Source organism: Bactrocera dorsalis, chromosome 1 (genome assembly GCF_023373825.1).
Source record: "Bactrocera dorsalis isolate Fly_Bdor chromosome 1, ASM2337382v1, whole genome shotgun sequence".
Classification (NCBI taxonomy): Eukaryota; Metazoa; Arthropoda; class Insecta; order Diptera; family Tephritidae; genus Bactrocera; species Bactrocera dorsalis.
Genome location: NC_064303.1, coordinates 4,814,497 through 4,841,097, shown reverse-complemented (window position 1 = coordinate 4,841,097; position 26,601 = coordinate 4,814,497). Strand labels below are relative to the sequence as shown.

At 37.2% G+C, this 26,601-nt stretch overlaps 1 protein-coding gene and 1 non-coding gene across 4 annotated transcripts in view; one reads left to right on the top strand and one right to left on the bottom strand.

The window, feature by feature from the left end:
* Positions 1–17,803, top strand: part of LOC105232408 (solute carrier family 25 member 35) — an 89,510-nt gene extending 71,707 nt beyond the window's left edge. Inside the window, exons 1-4 of one of the 3 annotated variants that reach the window (XM_049446878.1) lie at positions 16,023–16,523; positions 16,683–16,805; positions 16,873–17,452; positions 17,515–17,803. In XM_049446878.1, the coding sequence (XP_049302835.1) occupies positions 16,718–16,805; positions 16,873–17,452; positions 17,515–17,596 (750 nt within the window). In that variant the 5' untranslated portion in view covers positions 16,023–16,523; positions 16,683–16,717 and the 3' untranslated portion in view covers positions 17,597–17,803. Of the gene's footprint in view, positions 1–16,022; positions 16,524–16,554; positions 16,806–16,872; positions 17,453–17,514 lie in introns of those variants that run through there. The other 2 variants (XM_049446876.1, XM_011214070.4) reach the window with 2 other exon arrangements.
* Positions 17,804–18,989: 1,186 nt separating this feature from the next.
* Positions 18,990–19,061, bottom strand: Trnat-ugu (transfer RNA threonine (anticodon UGU)). Its single transcript has one exon. It is a non-coding gene; the product is annotated as a tRNA-Thr (tRNA).
* Positions 19,062–26,601: the final 7,540 nt, after the last annotated feature.

Below are 26,601 nucleotides of genomic sequence, written 5' to 3'. Positions count from 1 at the left end.
AAGTACGGCAACGCATTGGTTTGATCCGCCGTGCTTTTGAGCGCCTTGGGGTAAGGCTGTTGTCAGCAGGTACTCACATTAAAGACACCGGACGTTGTTCCTATACAGCTCATCACTTTCGAGTTTCTACAAAGTTGTGCTGATTTTGAGTATAGAGAATATTCAAACCACTTTTGATTCAGTTATCTGTTTTGAATGCGGCTCATTTACATTTTCACAGTTCTCTATAATCGAAATATTGTTCAAAGCTTTTGGTGGATCTGAAACACTAGCCGTTAATTAGTCTTACGAACTTAGCTTACCATGCTAGATTTATTCAATACACGCACCATTTCTTTATTATATGAGATTATTTGAAGTATTAGTATACAAATTCGTTGGAAATTTTGATAATTTACTATCCCTTGACATTTTTAAAACCAGAAAGTTACTTTCGTATGCTTTTTTCTTGTTTAAGGGGAACTATGATTGATTTTTTTCAAGTCAAATATATAGTATTATATTAATACATTTTCTGTTGTTATAAATGGATTTTCAATAGCAACTTTCCATCATATTGCTGTAACCCGAAGCACTTAATACGATTGTGTGGCTCATTTACATTCAGACGAACTAGACACGAGGTGAATGGAGTAGGTCTGTTTTGCTACTTCGAATGCAGCCGGTGATTTATAGAATTAGCGAGAATTGAATACGAAGAGAAACGTGTAATGGAAAACAAAAGCATAATTAATACTCTACAGTTTACAAATCTGATTTTAATTAAGTTTTTTGTTTTTGTTTTTGTGTTGTTTTTTTTTTCATGGAAATGACATTTGAATGGCACGTCTACTTGCAACAGTGGAGAGAAAGAGAAGGGAGAAAGCAAATATTATGCATATTTAGTATGAATAATAGCTCCGTGAATGAATGGAGTTAATAATTTAGAAAAAGTTGTGGAGAAAGGCAAGAAATATAAATTACTTAATTATTTCGAGTGGTCACAGTGGGTTTTTCATTTGCATATACAGATATAGTTACTATATATGTGGCATTTACTGGCTAAGCGATATAGAATATTTTTCCGAGAAGGCAATCTGTTATGCAAAGTACAGCGCCGCTGTGTACATATGTAAATAGAATATGTAAATATCTAAACGCATATGTATGCACCACATAAACTCAAACAACTTGCAGTTCACTCGAATCTACAAAAACAAGTATCTCATAAAATCAGTGAAAAACCAAATAAAAAGGTTAAATAACCCTTTCGACGCTTCAAGTGGCAACCGGCACCCAAAAAATGCGTCCCGTGAATTCTACTCTATTAAATTGTTTGCGTCACGCCTTCAATGCACACTAACAAAAAAAATAAATATTATATAATCGTTATTTTCACATGCTCCCCGTGAGTAGACTTCTCCTCCACCTTTGTCTGCCTATTTGCTGTCCATTCTGCATACCAAAGTGTGCCGCCGCCGCCGATCGCTATGAATTTCAAGTGGACCACCCTGTGTGCGCTCACGTTTGCTACAAATTATTTACTCATTCTATATAATTATCGTTAAGTTTAGTGTTGAAATCACTGATTTGGAAAATAAATGAAGATGAGGCGCAGGTGAACCCAAAAATTATGCTGGTGGCTATGTGTGAGGGTGTGTACGTGGGTCAATTTGTAAATTACCGAAATTATAGATATATTAACGCCGTCATTTTGGTCGCGCTTACAATATTGTCTGAGAAATTTACACTAAAAGCACCCCGCTGTTAAAGTATCGCTTTAACGCTAGTCCATATTTTAATTAAATATGGTTTTTGTATTCCACGTGAGCGGTTCACTGTGTGCATATTCATGAGCATATTTATAAGTGTTGACCTTGGAAAATTATGATTTAGTTCAGCAGTGTGACAGAGCTATTCGTCAAGTCATGCTGAGCTACATGCCATTAGTCAGTCAACCTTCCTCAATCCCCCAACGCGAAATTTAACAGACTCTGTGGGCACCCCAGATGCTTACAGCGTAGTCTTGCCTATACAAGTGCACAAAAGATGTTCCATTGTTTCGCTGGTGCCTTGCTCTTGAATTCTGCTTAGCTGTATGGGTATATATTGACTCTGGAATTGTTTGCAGTTGCATTAGAGGCCAGCTCCGTGGTTTTCGCAATAGAAAAGACCTCAAGTTAAAATATACTGCAGTGGTCCGGCAACTTAAAAGGTTGCCTTATGCCTAACTCTGAACAGTATATTCCCGCATCAACTCCATCTTACCTTACTGAAGACACTGACAAAATTTTACCCAAATCTATAAAGAAACATGGCCGTTACGAGCTGTCAAACGGAAGTCATCTATATTGGTAGACGTTGTACATTTGGAAGCCTATTGTTCCAGTAGTTATAAAACGTGCTGGCACAGCTACAACAGCAGTTACAAAGATCTTTAGGCCGTCTTTGATGTTGGAACTTGAGATCAACTTTAGTCGAGTGTAAAATTCATCATAAGAATTGCAATACTTAGTAAAAAAATATCGAAAACAGTTTAATATTTCGGGTCTCTCATGAAGTTTAGATATTTTGCAACAACTTTTGGTGTTGTACATATATCTATTGAGGGTCCGAACCTTGAGCTATCGAAGATACATACATTTTCTTACACTGCAAAAGGGGCTTAGAACTGTAAACGAAAGAATTTCTTGTTCTGCAAATGTTTGGATTCGGTAATTTTTTTCAACTTACTTGATTACGAGGAAGAAAAAAGTCAAAAGACTAGATTTTCGTGCGATTAAGGTTGGTCGGGTTTGATAGTGGCCTTGCAAATCATTCTAAAGATACAAAATTTTGATGTCCTTCTCCTTCTTTATTAAAAATTGTATGTCCTTTATGATTGGGGTTTTATATCTGTCGAGTAGAGCCACTAAGTTTAAGGGAGCTTCATACATTTCTGTAACTACGCGAAATATGCATTCTTCTTAACTCCGTTCCTCAACCCGGAACAATCCAAAGGAATGCAAGGCAAATGCAAATTTCAATTGAGTTGTTAAAAAACCGTTTAAAAAGACGATTTCCCATGCGAGTCAATAAAAGTGGCTTCAACGTCAATTCCTGCAATTAAGCACTCAATAGACGCTCGAGAAATAGATATGCAAAGCAGTTGGAGGTGAAGAGCAGACGATAACTGAAGAAGAATCGCACGAGATGCGAACAATGCACGCAATTTCAGGCGAAGCACTAAAAAAAAGACAAAACTACAGATCTCCGGCATGCAATGAGAGCCAACTGCCAGATAGAGTCGATGAAGATGTTAGAATCCGTGTACTGTGCGAGACGAATGAAGAACAAGGAGACGAAGCAGCGGCAGAGCATGGCTTGTTGATGTTAGATGCTTTGATATTTAAATGCTTTCATGGCTGAGTAAATGCTTTGAAGATTTGTGTGAGCGTTGGCGCTTTTGGTGGCACGTTGTTGGCTGGCACGAGCACATAAGGAAACGAGCGAATGAATGGAGGAGCGAATGGACGAACGATGAGCTGATAGATTGGTGGACTGATGGCTATTGTGCTACAGCAATTGATGAAGACTGTTTTGCTGATAGCTAATGGAAGAAGAAGAAGAATAGTTTACATGGAAAACTCATTTATGAGTGCAACAACAATGAAACTACAAACCGTAAAAAATTTTGCACGCAAAAAAAGAAAACTAAATTTCGCTCATAATAGAATTTTCGGTCTATAAACCGCAAAGGTGTGCGGTCCCACACATACACACATATATACATACATATACACCCACGTCAGCAATAATTGCCTTTGAATTGAGACTTTAATTGAGTTATAAAACATTTGCATGCGCTCACACGCAAACAAAAAGAACAACAACAAAAAAAATTCTTATAATAGACAATTTTCACAACTGACCGCTTGACCTGCCTCAACCGCAATATAAATGCATATTTATATACGAGTATGTTAGTGTGTGTGTGTGTGTGTGTGGGTCTAACCGCCCAGCTGCGCTGATGTTAGTGCTGATTGCTGGCGATTTATTTGCTTAAATTGTTATTGCTGTTGGCATTCCAGACAATTCAATCTAACATCGAGGAAGTGCTGACCGCCGTTGCTATTAAATAATTTGTTGTTGTTGTAGGTACAACGGTTTATGTAATTACCAACAATAGAACAATGCTAGGCGTGCGGCTGTGCGCCCATCAGTTGCACTTATTTACCGTTACGTTGTGGGTCGCTGCTCCCGCTTCACCTATTTGAGCCCGCGGTCCAATTGCCTCGCATTAATTGTTCTTTGATTTATATTCGAAAATATTTGATTAGATCAGGCGGTCATGGCGAGGGTATGCTTGCTGTTTGCTGCAAGAACAACTTTATTTAATAAAGCATTTTATAAAGACTCTTAAAGACTTTGAAGACAGTAGGTGCTCAGAAGGTCAAGAGGTCAGGGAGACCTACAGTTTACAGTTTTGCAAAAATATCGTTCCGATCCCTCTATACTCTTTACAAGCTCCCTTAATCTTTTCGGAGTCCTTCTTTAATGAAGAAGGATGGAAAATTCCATTATCAGCCTCAGTAAAAAACAGCGTAGCAATACATAAATGCTTACGTTAAAAATTGGTGATTTATCGAGACTGCCAGGACTCATATTCGCTCAGTTAGACACTTCTTCCAATTTTAAGTACAAATAAATGGTCGAAGGTTTCATTCTTATACAACAAATTTTTGGAAACATTAATCCAGATCTCTATATTTGAAAGCCTCATCTAAAAAGTGAGCTTTATTCGATATCTGTTTGAAATGATCATGAGAAATTGTACTTGTAGAACAGCAACGCCCGTTTCAAAACCATAGAAACTTAAAATTGGACAGCTTTGACAATTTTCCGCAAAGCATCATATTATATACCCGAGTTTCAGAATAACCATGTCAACAGTTTTAGGTTGTTTAGTGTCTATTTCAAAGGATCCATGAAGGTCCTGTAGAAACTATACGATTTGCACCGAAATTCTGGCGAGCCTTTTAATTTAATGGATTTCAACCACCCTTTGAATATTACATTTGCTATAGATATCCACAATAGCATGATAGACAGCGTTTTCAAATCGGTTAACTGTAGTACGAAGATTTACTTTCTGCAAAGACTTATGGTCAACAACCCGTCTGGAAACCCAGCATTTAATATTGGATAATATTCGAGCGAATAGATCACGTCCCAACACGCAGTGAAGAAAATAAGAGTGCACACGAAGACCATGAACAGTAGATTCGACACCATTCGCAGCAACTGGGACTGACGTATGGAACGACTTGATGTATTTTACGTCGAGATCTTAAATTGAAAGCGTTCAAAATGCAGCTTATGCAAGAACTGAAGCCGCTCGAACTTCCCAAGCGACATCGCTTCGCTCTATGGGCTCTTGAATAGTTTCAAGAAGATCCGCGGTTTCGAGCAAAATTTCATTCAGCGATCAGGTCTATTTCTGTCTCAATAGCTATGTAAACAAGCAAATTGGGATGAAGAATAACCTGAAGAGATTTAGAGCTGCCGTTTCACCTGGAAAAATCTACGATTTGGTGTGGTTTGTGTGCCGGTGGAATCATCGGTTCATATTTCTTCAAAGCTAATGCTGGTGAAAACACCGTCAATGACGACCGTTATCGCGCCATGATAATCGACTATTTTATGCCTAAAATGGAAGCTCCTGATGTCGACGACATCTGACTTCAAAAAGACGGATATACTTCCCACCCATCGCATCAATCATTGCATTTATTGAGAAAACACTTCGCTGAGCAGATAATTTCATGTTTTGGCCCAGTCGATTAGTCACCAAGATAATGTGATATCACACTATTAGACTCTTTGCTATGGGAATGTGGAAAGTCATAAGTCTATGCGGTCCCACACATACACACATATATACATACATATACATATGCACCCACGTCAGCAATAATTGCCTTTGAATTGAGACTTTAATTGAGTTATAAAACATTTGCATGCGCTCACACGCAAACAAAAAGAACAACAACAACAAAACAATTTCCCTGCAGTTTACCGTTTGCATCGTTGTTTTTGTAATTCTTATAATAGACAATTTTCACAACTGACCGCTTGACCTGCCTCAACCGCAATATAAATATATATTTATATATGTTAGTGTGTGTGCGTGTGTGTGTGTGTCTAACCGCCCAGTTGCGCTGATGTTAGTGCTGATTGCTGGCGATTTATTTGCTTAAATTGTTATTGCTGTTGGCATTCCAGACAATTCAATCTAACATCGAGGAAGTGCTGACCACCCTTGCTATTATAGATGTTGTTGTTGTTGTAGGTACAACGGTTTATGTAATTACCAACAATAGAACAATGCTAGGCGTGCGGCTGTGCGCCCATCAGTTGCACTTATTTACCGTTACGTTGTGGGTCGCTGCTCCCGCTTCACCTATTTGAGCCCGCGGTCCAATTGCCTCGCATTAATTGTTCTTTGATTTATATTCGAAAATATTTGATTAGATCAGGCGGTCATGGCGAGGGTATGCTTGCTGTTTGCTGCAAGAACAACTTTATTTAATAAAGCATTTTATAAAGACTCTTAAAGACTTTGAAGATAGTAGGTGCTCAGAAGGTCGAGAGGTCAGGGAGATATCTCCTTTTTTACAGTTTTGCAAAAATATCGTTCCGATCCCTCTATACTCTCTACAAGCTCCGTTAATCTTTTCGGAGTCCTTCTTTAATGAAGAAGGATCGAAAATTCCATTATCAGCCGCAGTAAAAAACAGCGTAGCAATACATAAATGCTTACGTTAAAAATTGGTGATTTATCGAGGCTGCCAGGACTCATATTCGCTCAGTTAGACACTTCTGTCAATTTTAAGTACAAATAATTGGTCGAAGGCTTCATTCTTATACAACAAGTTTTTGGAAACATTAATCCAGATCTCTATATTTGAAAGCCTCATCTAAAAAGTGAGCTTTATTCGATATCTGTTTGGAATGATCAATGAGAAATTGTACTTGTAGAACAGCAACGCCCGTTTCAAAACCATAGAAACTTAAAATTGGACAGCTTTGACAATTTTCCGCAAAGCATTATATTATAAGCCCGAGTTTCAGAATAACCATGTCAACAGTTTTAGGTTGTTTAGTGTTTATTTCAAAGGATCCATGAAGATCCTGTAGAAACTATACGATTTGCACCGAAATTCTGAGCTTTTTAATTTAATGGATTTCAACCACCCTTTGAATATTACATTTGCTATAGATATCCACAATAGCATGATAGACAGCGTTTTCAAATCGGTTAACTGTAGTACGAAGATTTACTTTCTGCAAAGACTTATGGTCAACAACCCGTCTGGAAACCCAGCATTTAATATTGGATAATATTCGAGCGAATAGATCACGTCCCAACACGCAGTGAAGAAAATAAGAGTGCACACGAAGACCATGAACAGTAGATTCGACACCATTCGCAGCAACTGGGACTGACGTATGGAACGACTTGGTGCATTTTACCTCGAAATCTTGAATTGATAGCGTTCAATGCAAGAACTGAAGCCGCTCGAACTTCCCAGACGACATCGCTTCGCTCCATGAAAAGTTCCAAGAAGATCCGCGGTTTCGAGCCAAATTTCATTCAGCGATCAGGCCTATTTCTGGCTCAATAGCTATGTAAACAAGCAAATTGGAATGAAGAACAACCTGAAGAGATTTAGAGCTGCCATTTCACCCAGAAAAATCTACGTTTTGGTGAGGTTTGTGTGTCGGTGGAATCATCGGTTCATATTTCTTCAAAAATGATGCCGGTGAGAACGCAACCGTCAATGACGACCGTTATCGCGCCATAATAACAGACTATTTGATGCCTAAAATGGAAGCTCCAGATCTCCACCTCCACCCATCGCATCAATCAATGCATTTATTGAGAAAACACTTCGGTGAGCAGATAATTTTATGTTTTGGTCCGGTCGATTAGTCACCAAGATAATGTGATATCACACTGTTCGACTTTTTGCTATGGGAATGTGGAAAGTCTTAAGCCTATGCAGAAAATCCCCCTTCGATTCAGGCCTCGGGGCAAAACATTACGCTTATCATTCGTTAGTTACCAGTCGAAATGCTCAAACGAGTCATTGAAAATTAGACTGAACGGATGGACTATCTGAGACATAGTTGCGGCCAATATTTGAAAGAGATAATCTCCAAAAAATGAATGCCAAAGAATGTTCTTTCGAATGATAATAATCATCCCCATTAAATTTGAAGTTTGAATGTTTTTTCTTTAAAACAGTAGGGAATATCACCCTGTACATGAATAGTAGAATTTCAAGTGAAAGATTAAAGTAAGTAAAACTCTGTTTCAAATAATCAAAGAACACTCTTTTCAATTACCAATACTCGTATCAATACTAAGTTATCAACACAGGAATTTGTCATTATTCGCCAATCAATTTTTCCTTAAGTGCCTAACCAACTTTCTTCGCAATCTGCAAGCACATTTGTTCATATACATATATACATATATGTATACATATCTACAAACGTATGTAGTATTCCCTGAGTGCCGCTCATGTAATCATGTACCGGCTGATAAGCCGTGTTTTATCACTATTAACAACCATTTAACTAAACACCATAAACAGCGAAAGCAAAAACAATAATAACAAGCACAACAACATGAATCACATCAATACACCATTAATGGCAATAACAACAACAAGCAATAGTAAACAGCTGGCAAATGACAGTTAATTGACTACCCACGCAAATGCCCAGCACAGCGCAGACGCAGCGCTCAGGCTGCTGGCAACATAGACCAATGCGAGGCAACATATACAAGTATGTACACAAGCCAATATTATGCGCCTAGTTGTGGCAAAGTGCTGCGCATGCGCATATTGAACATATTATAACATGCAATTGCTTCAATAACGGCAACATGCAGCGTGTCGATAGAAAATATGCATGCCTCTGTGGCGCTTGTTACGAGTTGTTGCACATGCATGGGCGGTGTGCTGAAGGCGTGAAGTTGCCACAACAGTGTGAAAGCCAACGTTGACGACAAGAACTATTAAAGTGGACACACTTCAGAGTTTTATCGCTCAGCGGTTGTTGCTGATGTTGTTGATGTTGTTGGTGGGTATTATTAATGATTTTACGTTTTCGGGGGCTTTGCGTTGCCGCTGTGGCGTGCATTGCCAATTTCAATTATAAAATGGATTTGAGTAGGCTCAACCAACAATTTGGAATCTCTATGAGTGGCCGAAGACTTGGCGAGTGAAAGAGGGAAGAGAAAATATACCGGTTTCTGAGGTTGACGCTTGAGATGTGGTGCAGATATGTAGCTAAATATACGGTCGAGGCTTTTCTCCTTGTAGAAGATGACATCCAGTGGAGCGGCTTAATGTTTTTGAATGAAGCTTTGACTGTGCTTGTTAAAAGACTTTGTGGTTTGGATATAACAATCTGGAGAATTGGAAGAAAAGTCGCTTAATGTTTAATATTTAAATTTAAGTGGAGTTGCTCTGAGCTTGAGATCTTTAACTGATAAGGGTTGATTAACTGACGAGTGAACCACAATCCCATCGGATCAACGCTAGGCATCTTCTCGGAGTATGGTAAAAGTCAACTAAGACTTCTCGAGAATCCGTATATGGCACAAATTGATATTATATTTTAGCCTAAAAGACTGAATCCACTGAATAACGATCCAGTTAAAAGACATGAAGGCGCCACAAAAGCAGTCAACAACGTGATGTTTTATCTTCTGGCAACAAATCTCTTTATCTCAATCTATGAAGTACGCTCCAGGGACAAGACGAAAAGTTACCATGACCATCCTCTAGATTTTCTCTGAGTAAAGCCCAAAAAATCTGAGTTTCGACGAGTTAATACCTACCTATGAAATCGAGATCCGAGATCTTAAAGTTCGACATGATGACGACATTTATGAAAATCTAAAGTGAGGTTAAAAGGTCCAGGTTCAAGGGTTTGAAATCGAGATCTGGGACATTTATAAAATTCTGGAGTGAGGTTGAAAGGTCGATCTTTACATGGATCTAACTTTAACAGCTTACAATGTCGGTCCGTTGTGGTAACTAAAACTCCTGTATACTTCTATAGTGCTTTGATTCTACCACAAATGTGACTTCCTTACAAAAGTTCGTGATTCCTGTATTTTTATGCCAACCCGAAAAAATTGTCGCCAAATGTTTAAAAGTGTTGCCAACTATGTGTATAAACATACAAGTAGATATTTGAAAAATAGCATATTGTATATATATATTTGGCAAAGTGTGCGCATAGGGGCACTAGCGTGCTGATAACTGTCATTTTGTTAATAAAAAGCCTTGAGGGGGCCGTTGCAGCAAAGCGTGTGCTGCCAACAACAACAAGGCAATGCGACATGCGGACAATTTTTGGCCACTGCAGCTATTAAACGCGAAGATAAATCTGTTTTTCGTTTTTTTGGTTAGTTTTCGGTTAAATGTCCCATTAGAGGTGCAAATGAACGCGTAGGATGTGTCGACAACAAATGTTTAGATTGAGGTTAGAGTATTTTAACTAAATGACGGCGCCAAGTAAATAATGCCTGGGCGTAAGTGATGTGTGATTAAGGTGATTGAATGATATTATGTTTCTAGAGGTTATGAGAGTTAATTGATTTATGTGTGATATTTTATATTCTTTGAAATATTTAAGCCTATTTTTAAGAAGCCTTGTAAATATTTTTTTTTTTTTATTAGACCACTTCTTGACATTTTCATTCTTTTTTATGGAAGAAAAAATGGAAAAAATCTAAAACAACCGAAAACATGTCCAGAAAGCTTTCGTTTTAAATATACTTGCCGTTCGGCGGTGCTTGAAAGCTTTCAAGAACTTCGGTTTGTCTAACCACATCAAGAGTTGTGTTAAACATTTAAGTGAATATGGTACTCGATGGTTCTAGTGAAAATATAAGGTTGTTGGTTATAAATTAATCTAAGTACTGAGAGCTTTCAAGCTTTAAGGGCATCGGTTATTTCGGTCACTTAAAAAAAAAATTCTTAAACATTCGAAAGAAATGTTCCATTCGGCGATGCGAGAAAGCTTTTAAGAACCTTCTCTAACCACATCAATATGTGGGGCATAATGTGTGTGCAAAAATGATCCTCGACGGCTCTAGTGGAAACATAAGGTTCAATTATGTTCTCTATAAGATTATGAATCTGTACTAGAGAGCTTTCAGAGCCTTGAAGGCATCGGTTATTTCGCTCACTGAATTCATAAAAGGTATGAAACAACCGAAAAATAAGTTCAGAAGACATTCGTTTCAAACATACTTGCCATTATTTATTGCCTGAAAGCTTCTAAGTATCTCGATTTGTCCAACCACATCAAGATGAGGGCTAAATATACATATGAGTGAAAATGCTAACCGATGTTTCTAGAGAAAATATAAGGTTTTAACATATTATCTATAAGGTTATGTATCTAATTCGTACTAGAGAGCTTTCAAGCTTTTCTGCACATAACTGATGCCCTAGTTTCGGTCACTTAAAAAATAAAAAAAACTTAAACAACCGAAAAAATGTTCCAAAATTTTAGTTCAAATATACTTTCCATTCGGCGATGCCTTAAAGCTTTCAAGAACCTCCATTTGTCTTACTACATCATGATATGAATAAGTATTGAAGTATAAATAACATATTATCATCTACCGATAACGTAAGCTTCAGCTATATTCTCTATACAGTTATAAATCTAATTATTACTAGAGAGCTTTAAAGCTTTAAGCTCATTTGTTATTTCGCTCAATTAAAAAAGAAAAACAAAAGAAAATATTTGTTTCAAATTGCTTGCCGTTCGTCAGTGCCTAAAAGCTTTTAGGAACTTCCGCTTCTCACATCAAGTAGGCTAAATATTTAAGCGGAAATAATCTACGGTGATCAAGCGATAATACAATATTTAATTATATACTCTAAAAGGATATGAGTTAATACCGGAAAGCTTTCACGCTTTGAGCTCATTACTCCGCTCACTTATTTTCCCTATCTCTAATTTTAATCAATAAACGATATTTGGGTTACAAATTCGTTCTTCAAAATTATCTTCTTTTCTGCTACTTTGCAACAACCAAAACCTTTTACAACAACAACAATGCCAAAAACCAAGTAAGAGCTAATTTTTAAACCGCTCAGCCCAAAACGATCATATTACCTTTGACACACAAAACGCTTTGGCAAATCAGTAGCGCTAGTAGCTGCTCTGTACGACGAAAATATCAATGACAAGCAGATAACAAGTGTTGACGAAGAAACAAAATCACAACAAAACCGCAGAAGAAAGCACTTGAATGCTGCACGCTGCCAATGAGACCGCAGCCATAGTAGTTGTACGCAAGGCTAACATCAACAGAACCACACTGAGCAAAGTCGTCTGCAAGCAGCTAAATATGCAAGTAGTGGAATGCAACACGCGATCTAACACAGAGTGCTCCTTCAAGAGCCATTTTATGGAAATCACTTGAAACTGTATGCGCCCAAATTGCTTTACTTTGAGTGTGGAGATGTTTGTGCGCGTGTGTGCTGATGATATTACCAACTTTGTGTTACACAACTGATAAGTATCTCTTGAGTAACTGCATGTTAAAGCCGTTAAGATGCTTTTGGGCATCGACAACTTCGCTGGGAGTTCGCTGGCTCCACATGCGAGTGTAAATGCGCCGATGAAATCGATCGCTTGATCGTTTTCCGGAGTATCTATGCACAGGAGTTCATACATTTGTGTATTTGTGTGAGACATTTTGTACAAATTGTATGCCAATTTGGCTGAATGCTAAGTTGCATTTGCCTACAATGATATGAGCTCATAAACGCCATTTAAATGTTTGTGCTCCCGAATAAGTGGCAATTGATCTGATGACCTTAAGCAGATTAGTTTGGTTAATTTAAGAGGGCTTAACATTTTTTTGGTAATACTTATTTCAGGTTTTTGGTTTGAAGTGGATAACACATTTGCATTGAAAAAATGTATAAACAAATTTTCGAAACTTTTTTAGAGAAGTTAAGTGATAATTTTCTTTTCGGGTTCCTAAATTTTAAATGCCTTAAGGGAAGAAAGTATTTCTAACCCGGATCTTGGCGGTCTACTCTTAAGAGCTGAATGCTTTTCACAAAATTTTTCTCTTGTTAACATTGGTATGAGAATTTTCCATTTTTTGCTTCCTGTAAATCAACTCAGCCCAATATTTATCTATAAAAATATTAAACCCTTCTGGGGGATCGGTTATGGGATCAAAAAATGTTTCTTCTTATATGTATGTTATGTGAATATAACCCCATAAGGAGGTAATCTAGGGCGGAATTACAATTTTTTTCCAAAATTTCAAAGCTCATCCCTTCAAGAATATTTCCTTAAGAGGGTTTTTCGAAATCTCGAACAAGCACTGAACTTAATTTCACTAAACTTTTTAACACATTTCTCTTGAAACTACGATTTTCTGAAGCTTGCTACAATTTCTCAAGTTCTTCTTAACCAATTTACTCGAAATTTTTGTGAGAATCTTTCCAATATTTCTCGCTTTCGTACTAACTTCGATTTACTTAATTTGATTACTATTTTTTACTTACAAAATATTAAATATTTTTATATTGATTTTGTTTATTTTTATTTTTTTATTAAAATGTTTATAAAAATTCAAAAATTAAAAGAAATATAAAAATAAAAGTTTATAAATCTTGCAAAAATCCGTATCTTAAATTTATGCTCCAGATCAAATTAGCTCCTTATTATAGTTAGAAATAAATGCTCAATGTTAATAAATATTATGATTTTTTTTTTAGTAAATTTATTTTTTATTCATATTTTAACAGTCTACTCACACAGTTCAATTTACTAAACTGTTCCCACAACTAAAACATAATAGCCATCTGATGTTGCATACTTTTAGGCAGTATTGTGCTCTGCTCTCAACCTTTGTATGTATCCACAAACAGTTGGAGAGCCACTGTAATACTTTTCATGCCTCACACGCATATTGAATGTAATTTTGAAATTGAAAATGAATTTATTAAAAGTTAGCAACTAGAAATATATTTAAGCATTTATTAGCTTACCAAGCCAAAGAATAATAAATGAAAATAAAAAACATTAACTTAACTTGCAAAGATGCTTTGCAAGAACTGTGTTCGGTGAGTTTGTATGGCAGCTACATATATGCAATAGCTATCCTGCCACAATTTCTTCGGTATTGCTTTAGTACCTTAGATAATGATCTATGAAAACTTTGGTGCAGATACTATATCCCCTCAAATGACAAAGTTTTCCATAGAAGCACTTGATTCCGATTGTTCAATTTATATAACAGCTGTATTCTATAGTGACGCGACATCGACAAATGGCCAAGATACTTGTTGAGATAAGGACAGGTGCAAAATTTCAGATCGATAACTCAAAAACTAAGGGGCTAGTTCGTATATGACATATACAGGTACGCGGACAGACGAACGAGCATGGCTAAATCGGCTGAGATCGTCAGCCTGATTATTTAGACATATATTTTATAGGTTCATCGACGTTTCCTTTCCTGTTATAAACTTCGTGTTAAGCTTAATATATCCTATTCAGAGTATACAAAAATGTAAGATAAAGAATTTTTTCTGTATCAATCTTAATGTAAATTGATTAATGTTTGGAAAGGATTACACACATTTTTTTTAAGTATTGAACCTTTTAATTTCCGAAATTTTTAAATTAGTCGAACCTGACAGAGCTGTAGTAAATATCAGAAGGACCTAATCGTTCCCGTTCTGGTCCCGTCCATCGCATTTCTCCTACGAGAACATCAACCAGCTGGGCAGCGGCACCTTCTCAATCTAGAGACCGCACATTTACAGGGGTAGTCATAAAAAGTGGTGTCTTTCATCTTACGAGTTGCCTCTTTTTCATTGGGAGTGGTTTTTATGTGGTGGGCCTCAAACCCAACGTACAACTTCGATGTGCGAGTAATATCAAGTTTTGTACACATTTATATAGTGATCCGCATTTAATGTCTGATTATATATGAATAATATTCAGCCTTACTTTTAACCTTAATAAAAACATTATAAAACCTTAGCTAAGGTAACTAGTGTTGTCGGTAAATTATTCAAAGTTGTTAGTCATACAAACAGCAGACGTTATTAAAGGTGCAAAAAAAAATTGTTACGAAGGCAACTCTTCGACTGTCTTCTCTAAAATAAGCTGGAAACTCGTTGTCCTTTATATATTGCTAAAAACCAGTGGAATGACTAGAGTTCTGATCGCCCTGCGTTTACCATAATAAATTGATGCCTTTGCATTCTTTTCATTGTGTAATCTTCATCGATATGGGGTCTAATCGTTCCGATGTAATTTAATTTCCAGGACTTAAGATTCTCCTGAAGTCGAAGTGACTACTTTGGGTTAAAGCGCAAAAGTTTTCATTAATAGCCTGCCGTGAAGAAACAATTTTTATTTTTAAGGATTTATATAAAATTTCAACTTAAGAGTCAGTACGAGTTCAACACTGTTTTACAACAGTTATAGAGTCACAAAATACTCAATCTAAAATTAAATTGTGGATAATGACGCAGAAACAGATGTTGTTCTTGATCGTAGCCGTGCTGGCTGTTCAGGTAGCTAAGTTGGTCACCCAAAAATTAAGTTTATAGGATTTTCTTATTCCAGTTAGTAGCTGCACCATATCCCGGTGGTTACAAAGGCATACATCAGTTTATGACATATGTCATAGATGGCACTGGACCAGAACTTATGGATGAAATTCCTCTAGCAGATTTTATAGTAGCACAAAATGATGGTTCACAAAGCCTAAATGATGTTCCGGCGCCAGCATAATAATTATTAGGTATTATATCGGAAAAAATAAAAGCCATGGAGTAAATTTTTAAATCCGAGCATTGTCTTTTATATTTCGGAATTAAAGAAGAAAATATTAATCATGAAAAATGGGTTTTATTGTTAATTTTTTTAATATTCTCCACTAAGATCGTTGAAACCAATTGGTGAAGCACTTTTGCTACCCTGATTGAGGTAGCTCCAAAACATGCATCCTGAACGCAGCTACCGGCTCTTCAGGTGTCGAAAATCGTTGATAAATATCTTTTACGTACATGAATAAAAAGGAGTCATTGCTCAGTCAAGACTATTAGGTGGATGAGTCATCAAATCGTTTTTGGTGACATGAATATTTTAAGTTACTATAAGCAACACAAATAGCACTCGTATGAAAAACCGAACTGAGTATGTATAATGTCAAACTTTACGATAGAGTTGTGAGTGGCCAGATTGCCAACTAGGTATACTAAATCTCAAAATAGAAAAGGTAACCCATGTAAATGTACAATACAGCAGTTATAAGAGCTTTAAGCTCCTTTGGTAAACTTGAAACCCCATGATTCCACAAGACGGGTTCAGTATCGACGAAACATTTCTACTGTGTCGACAACATTTTCAATGATATCTTTTGTACTACCCTGAATAATTGTTGCTATAGAAAATCGTACCTTGAAATCTCAATTTGTATGGTAAATGATAGAACGAGAGTGCAAACCTTACCAATATGATCAGTAACAGCTTTGGTGTAGTTCGTAAAAGGTCTATTCGTGATTTGTATTAGAAAGCATTTTTCTTATTAAAAATGTGTGAAAAGCTCATTAAATATCTTTTATGCTTCATTGTGACAGTGCAAATAACGGTATGGATTGTAGTGACGCGAATTATGTTAAGAAATGATAATTGGAAGATAACTGCTGATTTGGAAGAACTATCACATGAAAATGAAACGTCGCAGATTAAAATGCAAAAAGGTAAATTTAATCAAAATAGATAAAAAATGTCAAAAAAAAACATTAAATTATAATTTTTTCTCTACAGCCCCCTCCTACGAGCAATCCATTATTATGGTGCGTCATTTCCAGGCGGGCGCAGGCGGCTACATCGCATTGACTTACAATGTCTTCGGACACATAATTGAGCACCCACACTCCGCGCTTGTGACCTTTCCTTATTACGAGGTCTTCGAGGCTCTTGATGACTATCAGCCTTGGCTGCGCGTCTTCTTGCTACGCACTACCGATCAAACCAAGCCGCAGACTTGGGAGCAACACTTGCATGGATTCGAGTGGGACGGCCAATATTTCATTGGTTTGGAGTTATTGCATTTTATAGTTAATCTACGAAGCGTAAAACTCTTGGCGCTGTTTCGGGACGAAGCCAACACGGAGTATTTGCGTTATGCCATTTACGATGATTTTAGAATGGGGAACGTAACGGAGGCATATCGCATTAAAAAGTTGGGCATGTTCGTGGGTAATACTGAAAATTGGTTGAGTGCTTATAGCGATAAAGCTTATATTGGTTTTAATGTAAGTGACGGTGAGGAGCGGCAGCGTTATGAAGATCGCTGTCCAATGTTGGCGTTGCAGGGTTGGTGGGGTGGTGCGAACATATACTGGTGAGTTGTGGTTTCTGGTATAGAAATATGCTTTATAGTATAAAGAGGCTATTCTTTTCCAGCAAATTACCGTTATCATTTCGTGGTTCCTTAGAGCTCTACATTCGACCATTTGACAGCGCATTTGAATTGATGGAGGTGTGAATTTCAAATTTCTATGGTTGAGGAAGAAGATTTGCATATATTAAATTTTTCTATTGAAACTCGAGTAATTCATTTAAAGAAATACATAGGTATTACTTACTCTTACTATGGAAGCAACTGATTCACAAATGAAACCTGAAGTAATCGGAATAGTTTGGAATCTGATAATATACGAGTATCTGAATAAATTTTACCTGGAAAAGCTTAGATTTTTTTGAGATATTTTAACGATTCCAGACAGAGAACTTTTGACATTTTTTTATAAATCTATCATTGCGTTGGCATGTTCTCAGTTTTTTCTTAAGAGTATGGGCGACCACAATCTAAATGCAATAGGTCTCTCGAGCGATTATGAACTAAAAATTAGCAAAACAAATATTTAGCGTCCAAAATATGACACATCTGGACTGTCTGATAATTGGACAAGACTGACTGATAATTCAAATATCTAACGGCACCAAAAAACTTAGAATATAATACTTCAGACATAAAAAAACACTAACATTTGGCAACGAGAAGATCTTTAAGGTTCTTCTTGTGAATCAAAAATTTCTAACTCAAAAAAAAAAATGGAAAAGACTGTGATCAAGTACAAGTCCGAAACACAGACACAACACAAATGAATAATGACTGAATCGTATAAAACCTTTGTATGAGTTCGTTCATAACTGGGTGAAGAAAGCATAATTTGGAAACTCTCACCTTTTTCCGCTTTACCAAGCAACAATCGTCACTATTCCAGCCGATTTGCCGAGTTCGTAAAAAGTATGGCAACTGAGACGCTTCACTCTTACTGGACAGTGGAGGAGAAAGTGTCTAGTTGTTTCCACCTCATTTTCCTCATAACAACTTTGCGTTCTACAAAATCTTTGGCTTCACCGCATAAGTGCCAATGGGACAGTGTCTAGTTAGGACACCTCTTTTGATACACTCTGAGCCAGAGGGCTTTCGCATCCCCACAAGTGCTGATAGCTGATCAACGCAATGAGAAGGGACTCCAGCTCGTTCCCACTCTGCAAGAATTCGGGTATGGGTGCCGTTTCTTCCAACTTTATTTGCTTTACAATTTCCGACAATGCCGGTGTGGTGAGCTACCTAGAAAGGGTTAATATGTAAGTAGCTTGATGTTACTGCTAGTGAAGTCATAAACTCCTCAACTAGCTTTGAATTCATTGTCATCGAGCTGTACAGCAGCTCTTCAATTGGTGAGGATGCATACCTTCCTAAAAGAAGCCAATACCTTCCTAAAATAAGCCGCCGCAATTCGAAGAACGGCGGCCATTTCTGCTTGCATGAAACTACAGTGATGTAGCAGAGTAAGCGTGAGTGAGTGAGAGCTCTCGACAAAAGTACATGGTAGTTAAAAATAGCCAAAAAAGTCTACAGCTAGTTGTGCCCCCTGTGAGGATTGAACTCACGACCCCTGGTTTACAAGACCAGTGCTCTGCCACTGAGCTAAAGAGGCGCTTAAAATTGGTAAATTCTCAGGAAATGAACTTCATTGAAATATAAAAGTTTATAGGTAGTACGAGTACACGATAAACGAAGAAGAGATGTTGCTTGATGTTAGAGATAGTAACATAATTGATGAAATGATAACATCCACAAAACAAAGATAAGAATTAGTCTAATTTGTATGCGAAGGCGTATATTTGACAACTAAACAAATTAGGGAACTTCGAAGTTACTTCGGACTAAGTCGGCAATTGACAAGCAAAGCCCTCTCTCGACAGATAAAAACCAAACTCTATAAGTCACTCATTATTCCCGTCTTGCTATATGGAGCAGAGGCATGGATGATGACAACATCTGATGAGTTGATGTTACGAGTTTTCTAGAGAAAGGTTCTGCGTAAGATTTATGGTTCTTTGCGTTTTGGCAACGGCGAATATCGCATTCGATGGAACGATAAGCTGTATGAGGTATACGACGATATTTACATAGTTCAGCGAATTAAGAAACAGCGGCTACGCTGACTAGGTCATGTTGTCCGGATGGACGAAAACACTCCAGCTCTGAAAGTATTCGATGCAGTGCCCGCCGGGGGAAGCAGAGGAAGCCCTCCACTCCGTTGGAAAGACCAGGTGGAGAAAGACCTGGCTTCGCTAGGAGTCTCCAATTGCCGCCAAGTAGCGAAAAGAAGAAACGACTGGCGCGCTGTTGTTAATTCGGCTATAACCGCGGTTTTTACGCCAATAAAGAAGAAGAAGAAGAAAATAATTTAGGATCGGACATTTTTTAATTTTTTCGGATCTTAACATAAGATATTAGATCTATGAAAGTTTCTCTGCTATTTCCTCTGCTATATTTGATGAACAATGAACGCAGTTATTCGGCTGGGAATTTGCAACACCACCACCTGAAGTAGCAGCTCGTTCTCAAGGTCAAAGCCAAATAAACACTAATCGCTTGAAAAAATCTCAATGCGAATGCTTTACGCTAATATGGTGCGCAAATATCTTCCTTTACTTTGATTGAAATGCCAAAGTTAAGGCCAAAAGCTTCAAAATAAACAAAAACACATTGATGAAACTCATTCAATTAGGATTGCAGGTGTTTATTGGCTTTTTGTAGTCTCCACACAATTCAATGGAATTCAATTAAACACTATTTACAGAATTAAACATTAAAGAAAACACAGAAGACAATGCAATGAGTGTATAAATAGTAGTATGTGTCTACACACGCTCGTGACATGCGATAGGGAAACGTGCGCGTCGAGCACCGACAGCTGCGGAAGTTGTTGTCTGCCACAAGGTGGTGACAATGACGACGTGAAAATCAATACTTGAGGCAAATGAGCAGCTAAACAAGCCAATAAACAAAGCGTCGATGACGATAGCGATAGTGTAGACAAGCAAAGCAACAACAATAGCTGTGCAAAAATAATAACAATGGCAAATAATGAGCTGTGAAGAAGCCAAGCAAATGTGACTGGCGCACAAGCGGCATAGAAGAGAGAAAAGGGGGTGTGGCAGTATAGCAGATAATTTAATTTTAGCCTAAGCACCGTCGAGTTTAGTCTGGCACCGTTCTTAAGCGCGGCTGGTGGGCCGCCAGAAGAACATAGCGAAAAAGCGCAGCTATCAATGCACCGACGACACCGTGTGTCTGCATACATGCCTACAGGTGTATGTGTGTGTGTGTGTGGTGCTAAATGTGGCAATAGTGCGTCTATTATTGTAACCGCGCGTCTAAAAAGGGGTGTGCGACTGTCACACATGACGTTTGAGGTTAGGAATCCGATCACTTGAAATGCATACCTTTAGCTAGTTATTGTTGTTGTTCTTATTGCTGTTATCTTTTGTTGGCTGTTGCGATACTTTTAATGTTGAACGTTTCTTTAAGCTGCGCTGGCACCCGAGTCACGAGTCTCACGTGTACGACTACACCCTGTAGCTATGTAGGCACACATACACACACACACATGCGCGATGGTACTTGTAAGCTCGTAATAATGACATTATATTTTGAAGTGAGCTGTCATGCGTGTAACTTGGATTGACAAGGAATTTATTGCCGTTTGTGAAGTGTTTGCATTTTTAGTTGAGCAAATTGTTTGATAGGTGAACTCAACTGACAATTAATAAGGTTAGTTTGACGAGCGGTAGAACAGGTTACAAGAAGCATTAGTAGACATAACCGGATTCCAGTTTTCGTGCGCAGTTTTAAAGTGGTACCTAAAATGTTCAGCTTCCAATTCAACAGCGGGGAGTTTGTATCCAACATATATGCTACTGCTTTCAAAATTATTGTTTTTGAAACGAAATTTATGAGCAGAATTTTACTTTGGGTCCTCGTGATCAATAACGCTTACCCGACCGCCTTTGAAGTCTGAATTTATTAATTTCATCAAGGGTCAGGACTGCCTGCTTTTAGTCAAACCAGAATCTTTAAGAAGAAAATTACTAATAGAACTTCATTTTCTTCAGACCCCATTCAAATTATTGTGAAGCGGAGTTCAGATCCATGAGTTTTGCTATTCCCGACTAGTTAGCTTGAAATTTTGGGTGCAGAAGAATGTGCTTTATCAGGAACATCAGTATTTGAATGGCACATTTCATTCAGAGAAGGTTGCGAAGTTATCTGAAACTTGCCTAAAGTAAGTCAACATCAACATATCTGTGGATCTACTCAACACATTTTGGTTAGGTTAGATTAGGTAAAGTAAGTAGACCGATTTTCGAGAGGCCACTTATACCCTACTTGTACTACTGATGCGCTTGTCCGTTGAGCTATCCAGAAGTCCTAAGAACGGATTAGAAAGTCGTGTATCTACATAGAGAGGCAGCTTCCTGAGCTAGCGCGAGGTCCACAGATCTAGCGCCAGAGAGCACAAAGACAGGGAAACACCTGTCCGTTCCCATCGTAAAAGGAAAAAAAACTAGTACCATAATAGCTACCACTTCTGTTTGAAAGACTCTACAGTGGTCAAGCAGTCTGAAACAGGAGTTAACTGATAGTTTTAGATAGATTTTCTCTCCTACCTTACCTTTGATTTATCCGTGAAAAAGCGGAAAGCTAAAGCATAATTCTTAGTAAGAGTCACCTTTGCCTCCCAATAGCTCATTTAAAACAATATAATTCAATCAGTGACTGCCTAACCGTCTCCTCAACATTGGGCTTCCTTGATAGCTTTCTATCAAGTATTTATCCCCATATTTGCTTCACCTTTTTGTCAGGGTAAAGGGCGTCAAACCTACTTATCTACTACCATACTTCTTTCCGCCCACAATGAGGTCTGCCTCGAGTTTTGTTTAGAGTTAAGCTTCCTTCTCCCGTATAATGCTCTGAGAGTTTTGTAAGATTATTATACTTGAAGGACAGTATGGATTGTATAGACCGGTGACTGAGATACCATACTTTCGAGAGAAAGAGTGTATTGACTTCAATTTTCGTCTGGAAAGTAAATGAGTTACATTTCCAAACATTCCTTGTCTGAATTTTCTTATCACTCAACTTTCCACGTTAGAGAATGTTCTCAGAAGCACAGAGGCAGAAGATGTAACGACTGCCTGAAAGCAGTAACTACTACGTCTAGCTGTACTTGATTTCAGGACACAATGGAACTCCGAGAAGCGAAATAGCTGATGAGATAGCCAAAAGTGTCATCTGTATGGTTACCGAACTAGTACAGGAAATGCGAAAGCCACAAAAAACGATATACAATGGAATTCGCGAAGGGCTAACAGAAGGATCAAGGCGAGATGGAATAGTTTAAGGCCATGTAGGTTCGCCAAAATTAAGTGCAAGAGCTCCGAAGAAAAACATGCATGCTTTTTGTTCCCACGGTCTCGAAAGGACTGCTCGCATGGAAGCTGTATGGGCATGAGTAATGAAAATACATCTAGAAAGCTCAGGGAAGGCATGAAAGAGACGCCAGAACACCTTCTATGTCCATGTCCAGCATTACGTAGAACACGATTTGGATATCTAGGAGCTTGGCAGTATAAGAGACTAGTCGAAGTATAAAAATTAGCTATAACAATCACCACAGTTTCATCAAGAACTAGATATTTTTGTATACTATTTTCCGCCTATGGGACTGTTCAGGGACTTGTATAAACCTTAAGGAGTTCCAAATGAAAGATTTATATTTCATTGGGTGCTTGAACTGCAATCATTGATGTTTTGGTCAGATGGGGCGACATGTCGAATAGATATTATTTTACCACTTTGTACTCAAGCTTTGTCCACAACGTACAACCACACTTTGGGGACAGCTTAGAATCTGAATATTTCCATTTATCTATTTATATTAACAATTTGCCACTTGTCCTGCTTTCCTTTATTAACTCATGAATCAGTCTAGTATATTTGTGTGAAGCATGAGAATACAATATTTTCCATTGTTGCTCATCTTTACTGTATCTTTCTGCTTTCTTTGTTATAGACTTTGTGTGTGCAATGTGTTGCAACTCGAAGATGCTTCGCTTGCATTCCGTTGCATTGTCATAAACAATTACATTCGATAGAAAAAAGCAAAGCGCACAACTGTCTTTTGTTGATTTGCAGCAAATAATACACACTTATCTACATACATATGTACCGCATAAGCGAGTACATATTCACACTTAAACATTTGCGTATAGATCATGCTGTCCGTCGCACATTAACTGGCGTATGGAGCGTGACACTTGTCAGTTAAGTAGCTGTCGCTAAAGCTAATGCACACGCTGACGATGATTGGCGCGGCAAATGCTTTGCTTTATAACATATATATACACCTATGTATATATATCAATCTGTTTGTATGCGTGTGGAAGCGTGAGCTTGCAAGGCGATACTGTGGACACACCCACACGACTACATGTTGTTGTGATTGCTCAAGTCTTTTGTGGCAATAATTATGAATAGACTTTTGTCTGGCTCTAATGTGTGGCCTCTTATAGATATAATACAATAGAGAACAAGGAAGCATAGTTATTGTTGCAATTTTTATAGAAATCTAGCCTCAACGTTAATGACTCTTTTATTTCAATTGAGAATGAATTTAATATTTTTATTTAAATTTTGCGTAATTTAAATAAAAACAATAAACTTTTATATATTTGTAAAAAATTATTTAGGTGTGAGACTTGGCTAAAATCTCATAACTCCCCCCAATGTAGGCAATACTTTGTAACTTGATCTAAAAGCCGTTATTAAAATATCTGTAGGAAAAAATTCAGGTATGAAACGTGGCTAACAACTCATAACTGTACCCTAAATGTAGACAACAACATGTTCTTTACCAGAAAAGTACATTAATATAAGTAACATGTAAATCATCCTCCTCGAAAATTGTTATGTTGTCGCGATAAGGGGGCTTAATAAGTATGTCCTGAGAGTTATACCCGCTGTAGCTTAGCTTCTGGCAGGGCCTCTCAAGTCGGTAAAGTCGGAGGAGACTAAAACAATCCACATAACACAATTTTTCTTGGCCAGTAAAAACGCTGCTTAGATGATGGTCGTACTCCACAATTTCCATTATTTTATCGATACTTCCGACAATTTGTCTCCCAGAAGCGCTATGGTAGTTTTCAGCCACCTGGTTCCGTTTTCGCCAATATAGATTTAAAACTGGTTGGGGTATTTACAATTCACTGGTGTCTATCTTTAATGCGTACTCGAAGAACACGAGGTCGTCACAAAACAGTCCAAGAGATTTTCTCAATACAGAATATCATCTTTCTCAACCCTATGGTTTGTTAGGTGGAAAGAAAATTTCTTAAAATCCAGCCCAACAACATTCGCATAGATAATGTTCTAGCACCTCATCATCCTATGCGCATGGCCTGCATTTTACCGAATCAACTTTTCTCATTTTCTAACGGTGAAACCTTAAGGGTTTTGGCCATATGATGAACACTAAAATATTATTAATTTCCTATAGCGTAATGCGATCTTATATACAAAACGCGAGATATAGATTATTAAAGCCATATATTAGAAAAATAATGGATTACCTTTTATTACATCCAATATTTGCAGAAAAGAGTTTAGGTACTAGACTTGGCTAAACACTGAACATGCTTCCTAAATGTAGGCAATAAATAAGTAAATGAGAACTGCACCGCGACCTAGGGTCTATTGCGCCCTCATGTAGGTGATACCTTGTTTTTGTTCTAAAAAGTAGACAATGCCACAAAAAATGCGGTCTACCTTTCTCATACACTCTAAATGAATTGAGCCAAGTTTCATACCTTTTTTCGAAACACATAAAGGACTGAGGCAAGTAAGTCAGAATAAATAGATTGAAAACTGAAGTAGTTTCCATTATTTCTAAGAAATTGCGCCAGAATTCTTGTTTTTATTTGGTAAATATTTTTTTTTTTTTGCTTTGAAGCTTATTGAATTTTGGAATCAAGAATTTGTAAGCATGAAAATACTCCAAATTTGGATAATGCTCAACAAAAGACGGACTTTTAGGAAAAATATTTCTTGGAGCTAGGAAAATCGTAGAATTTTTACCGGAACATATTCGTATTCTTGAGTGGATAAATAAAAATGAATATTTTCCCTCTTGCTACTCTGAAAATTAGGTTCTTAGACACCTCAACAAGAATTTGTGTTTAAATAAAAATTTTACGGGAAGGTACTCCGCTTTACAGTTTTATATTTTTTTAATATCAGATAGAAAAACTCAATTTTCACTTCTAACTATTTGAAAAAATATCTCGGTTTATAAATATTATAGGAAATTGAATGTTCTCCAAATGATCTCTTGTGAATTTTTCGTCAACCTAAACGTAATTGAATGCTTTCCAAATGAACTCTTCGTAAACTTAACCGTCTAAAATAAAGTAATGTTTGAAGTTTGATTATTTTAAGGCAATTTTTGTTTATGAATTTGAAACTATATGCAAAAAAAAACAATTTAAATTGCAAAATTTAGGCTTTCGTAAGAACTTTACTGCTCTAGAAATAAAAAAAAAATTTTTTATTTTTATTATCAAGTATGTTTCTACAAAAGACCTTTTCAAAATTAAATTTTACTAGATAACGCCTGTATTTTTAAGGCTAGCGCTGACTAAAAATCATATGGTTTTAATATCAATTGTGTCAGCTTACGAACTTTTCTATCCACCTTTAGATTTTTCGCTGACCCGGTTTTCAAACTGGTTCGGTAGGAACTAATCCAATAAAATATGTACCGCAAAACTTTAATATCGTTTTTTCCGAAACTGACTTTTTCAAAACAATATGCAAGCCGTCACAGGTTCCACTGAACTGAGTTATCTAATATTTTTAGAGAGTTTTCTTTACAGATACTTATAATTAGCTATGGCTGTAGTAGCTGGTTGATAGTTCCACTTCCACAGATTTTCACTATTTTTAAAAAATTCGAAACAATCAGAAATATTTTTTTTCAGGTAGTCTCCATTTAGAACCAGACGTAGCGACATTATTCTAACCTAACAATTTTTTGTTTCAGATTGCTACTAGGGATGAAATCGTGAATATGGTCACATGTCATTTTTTTGAGACCCTACTACGACTACTAATTTTTGAAAATTTTTAAG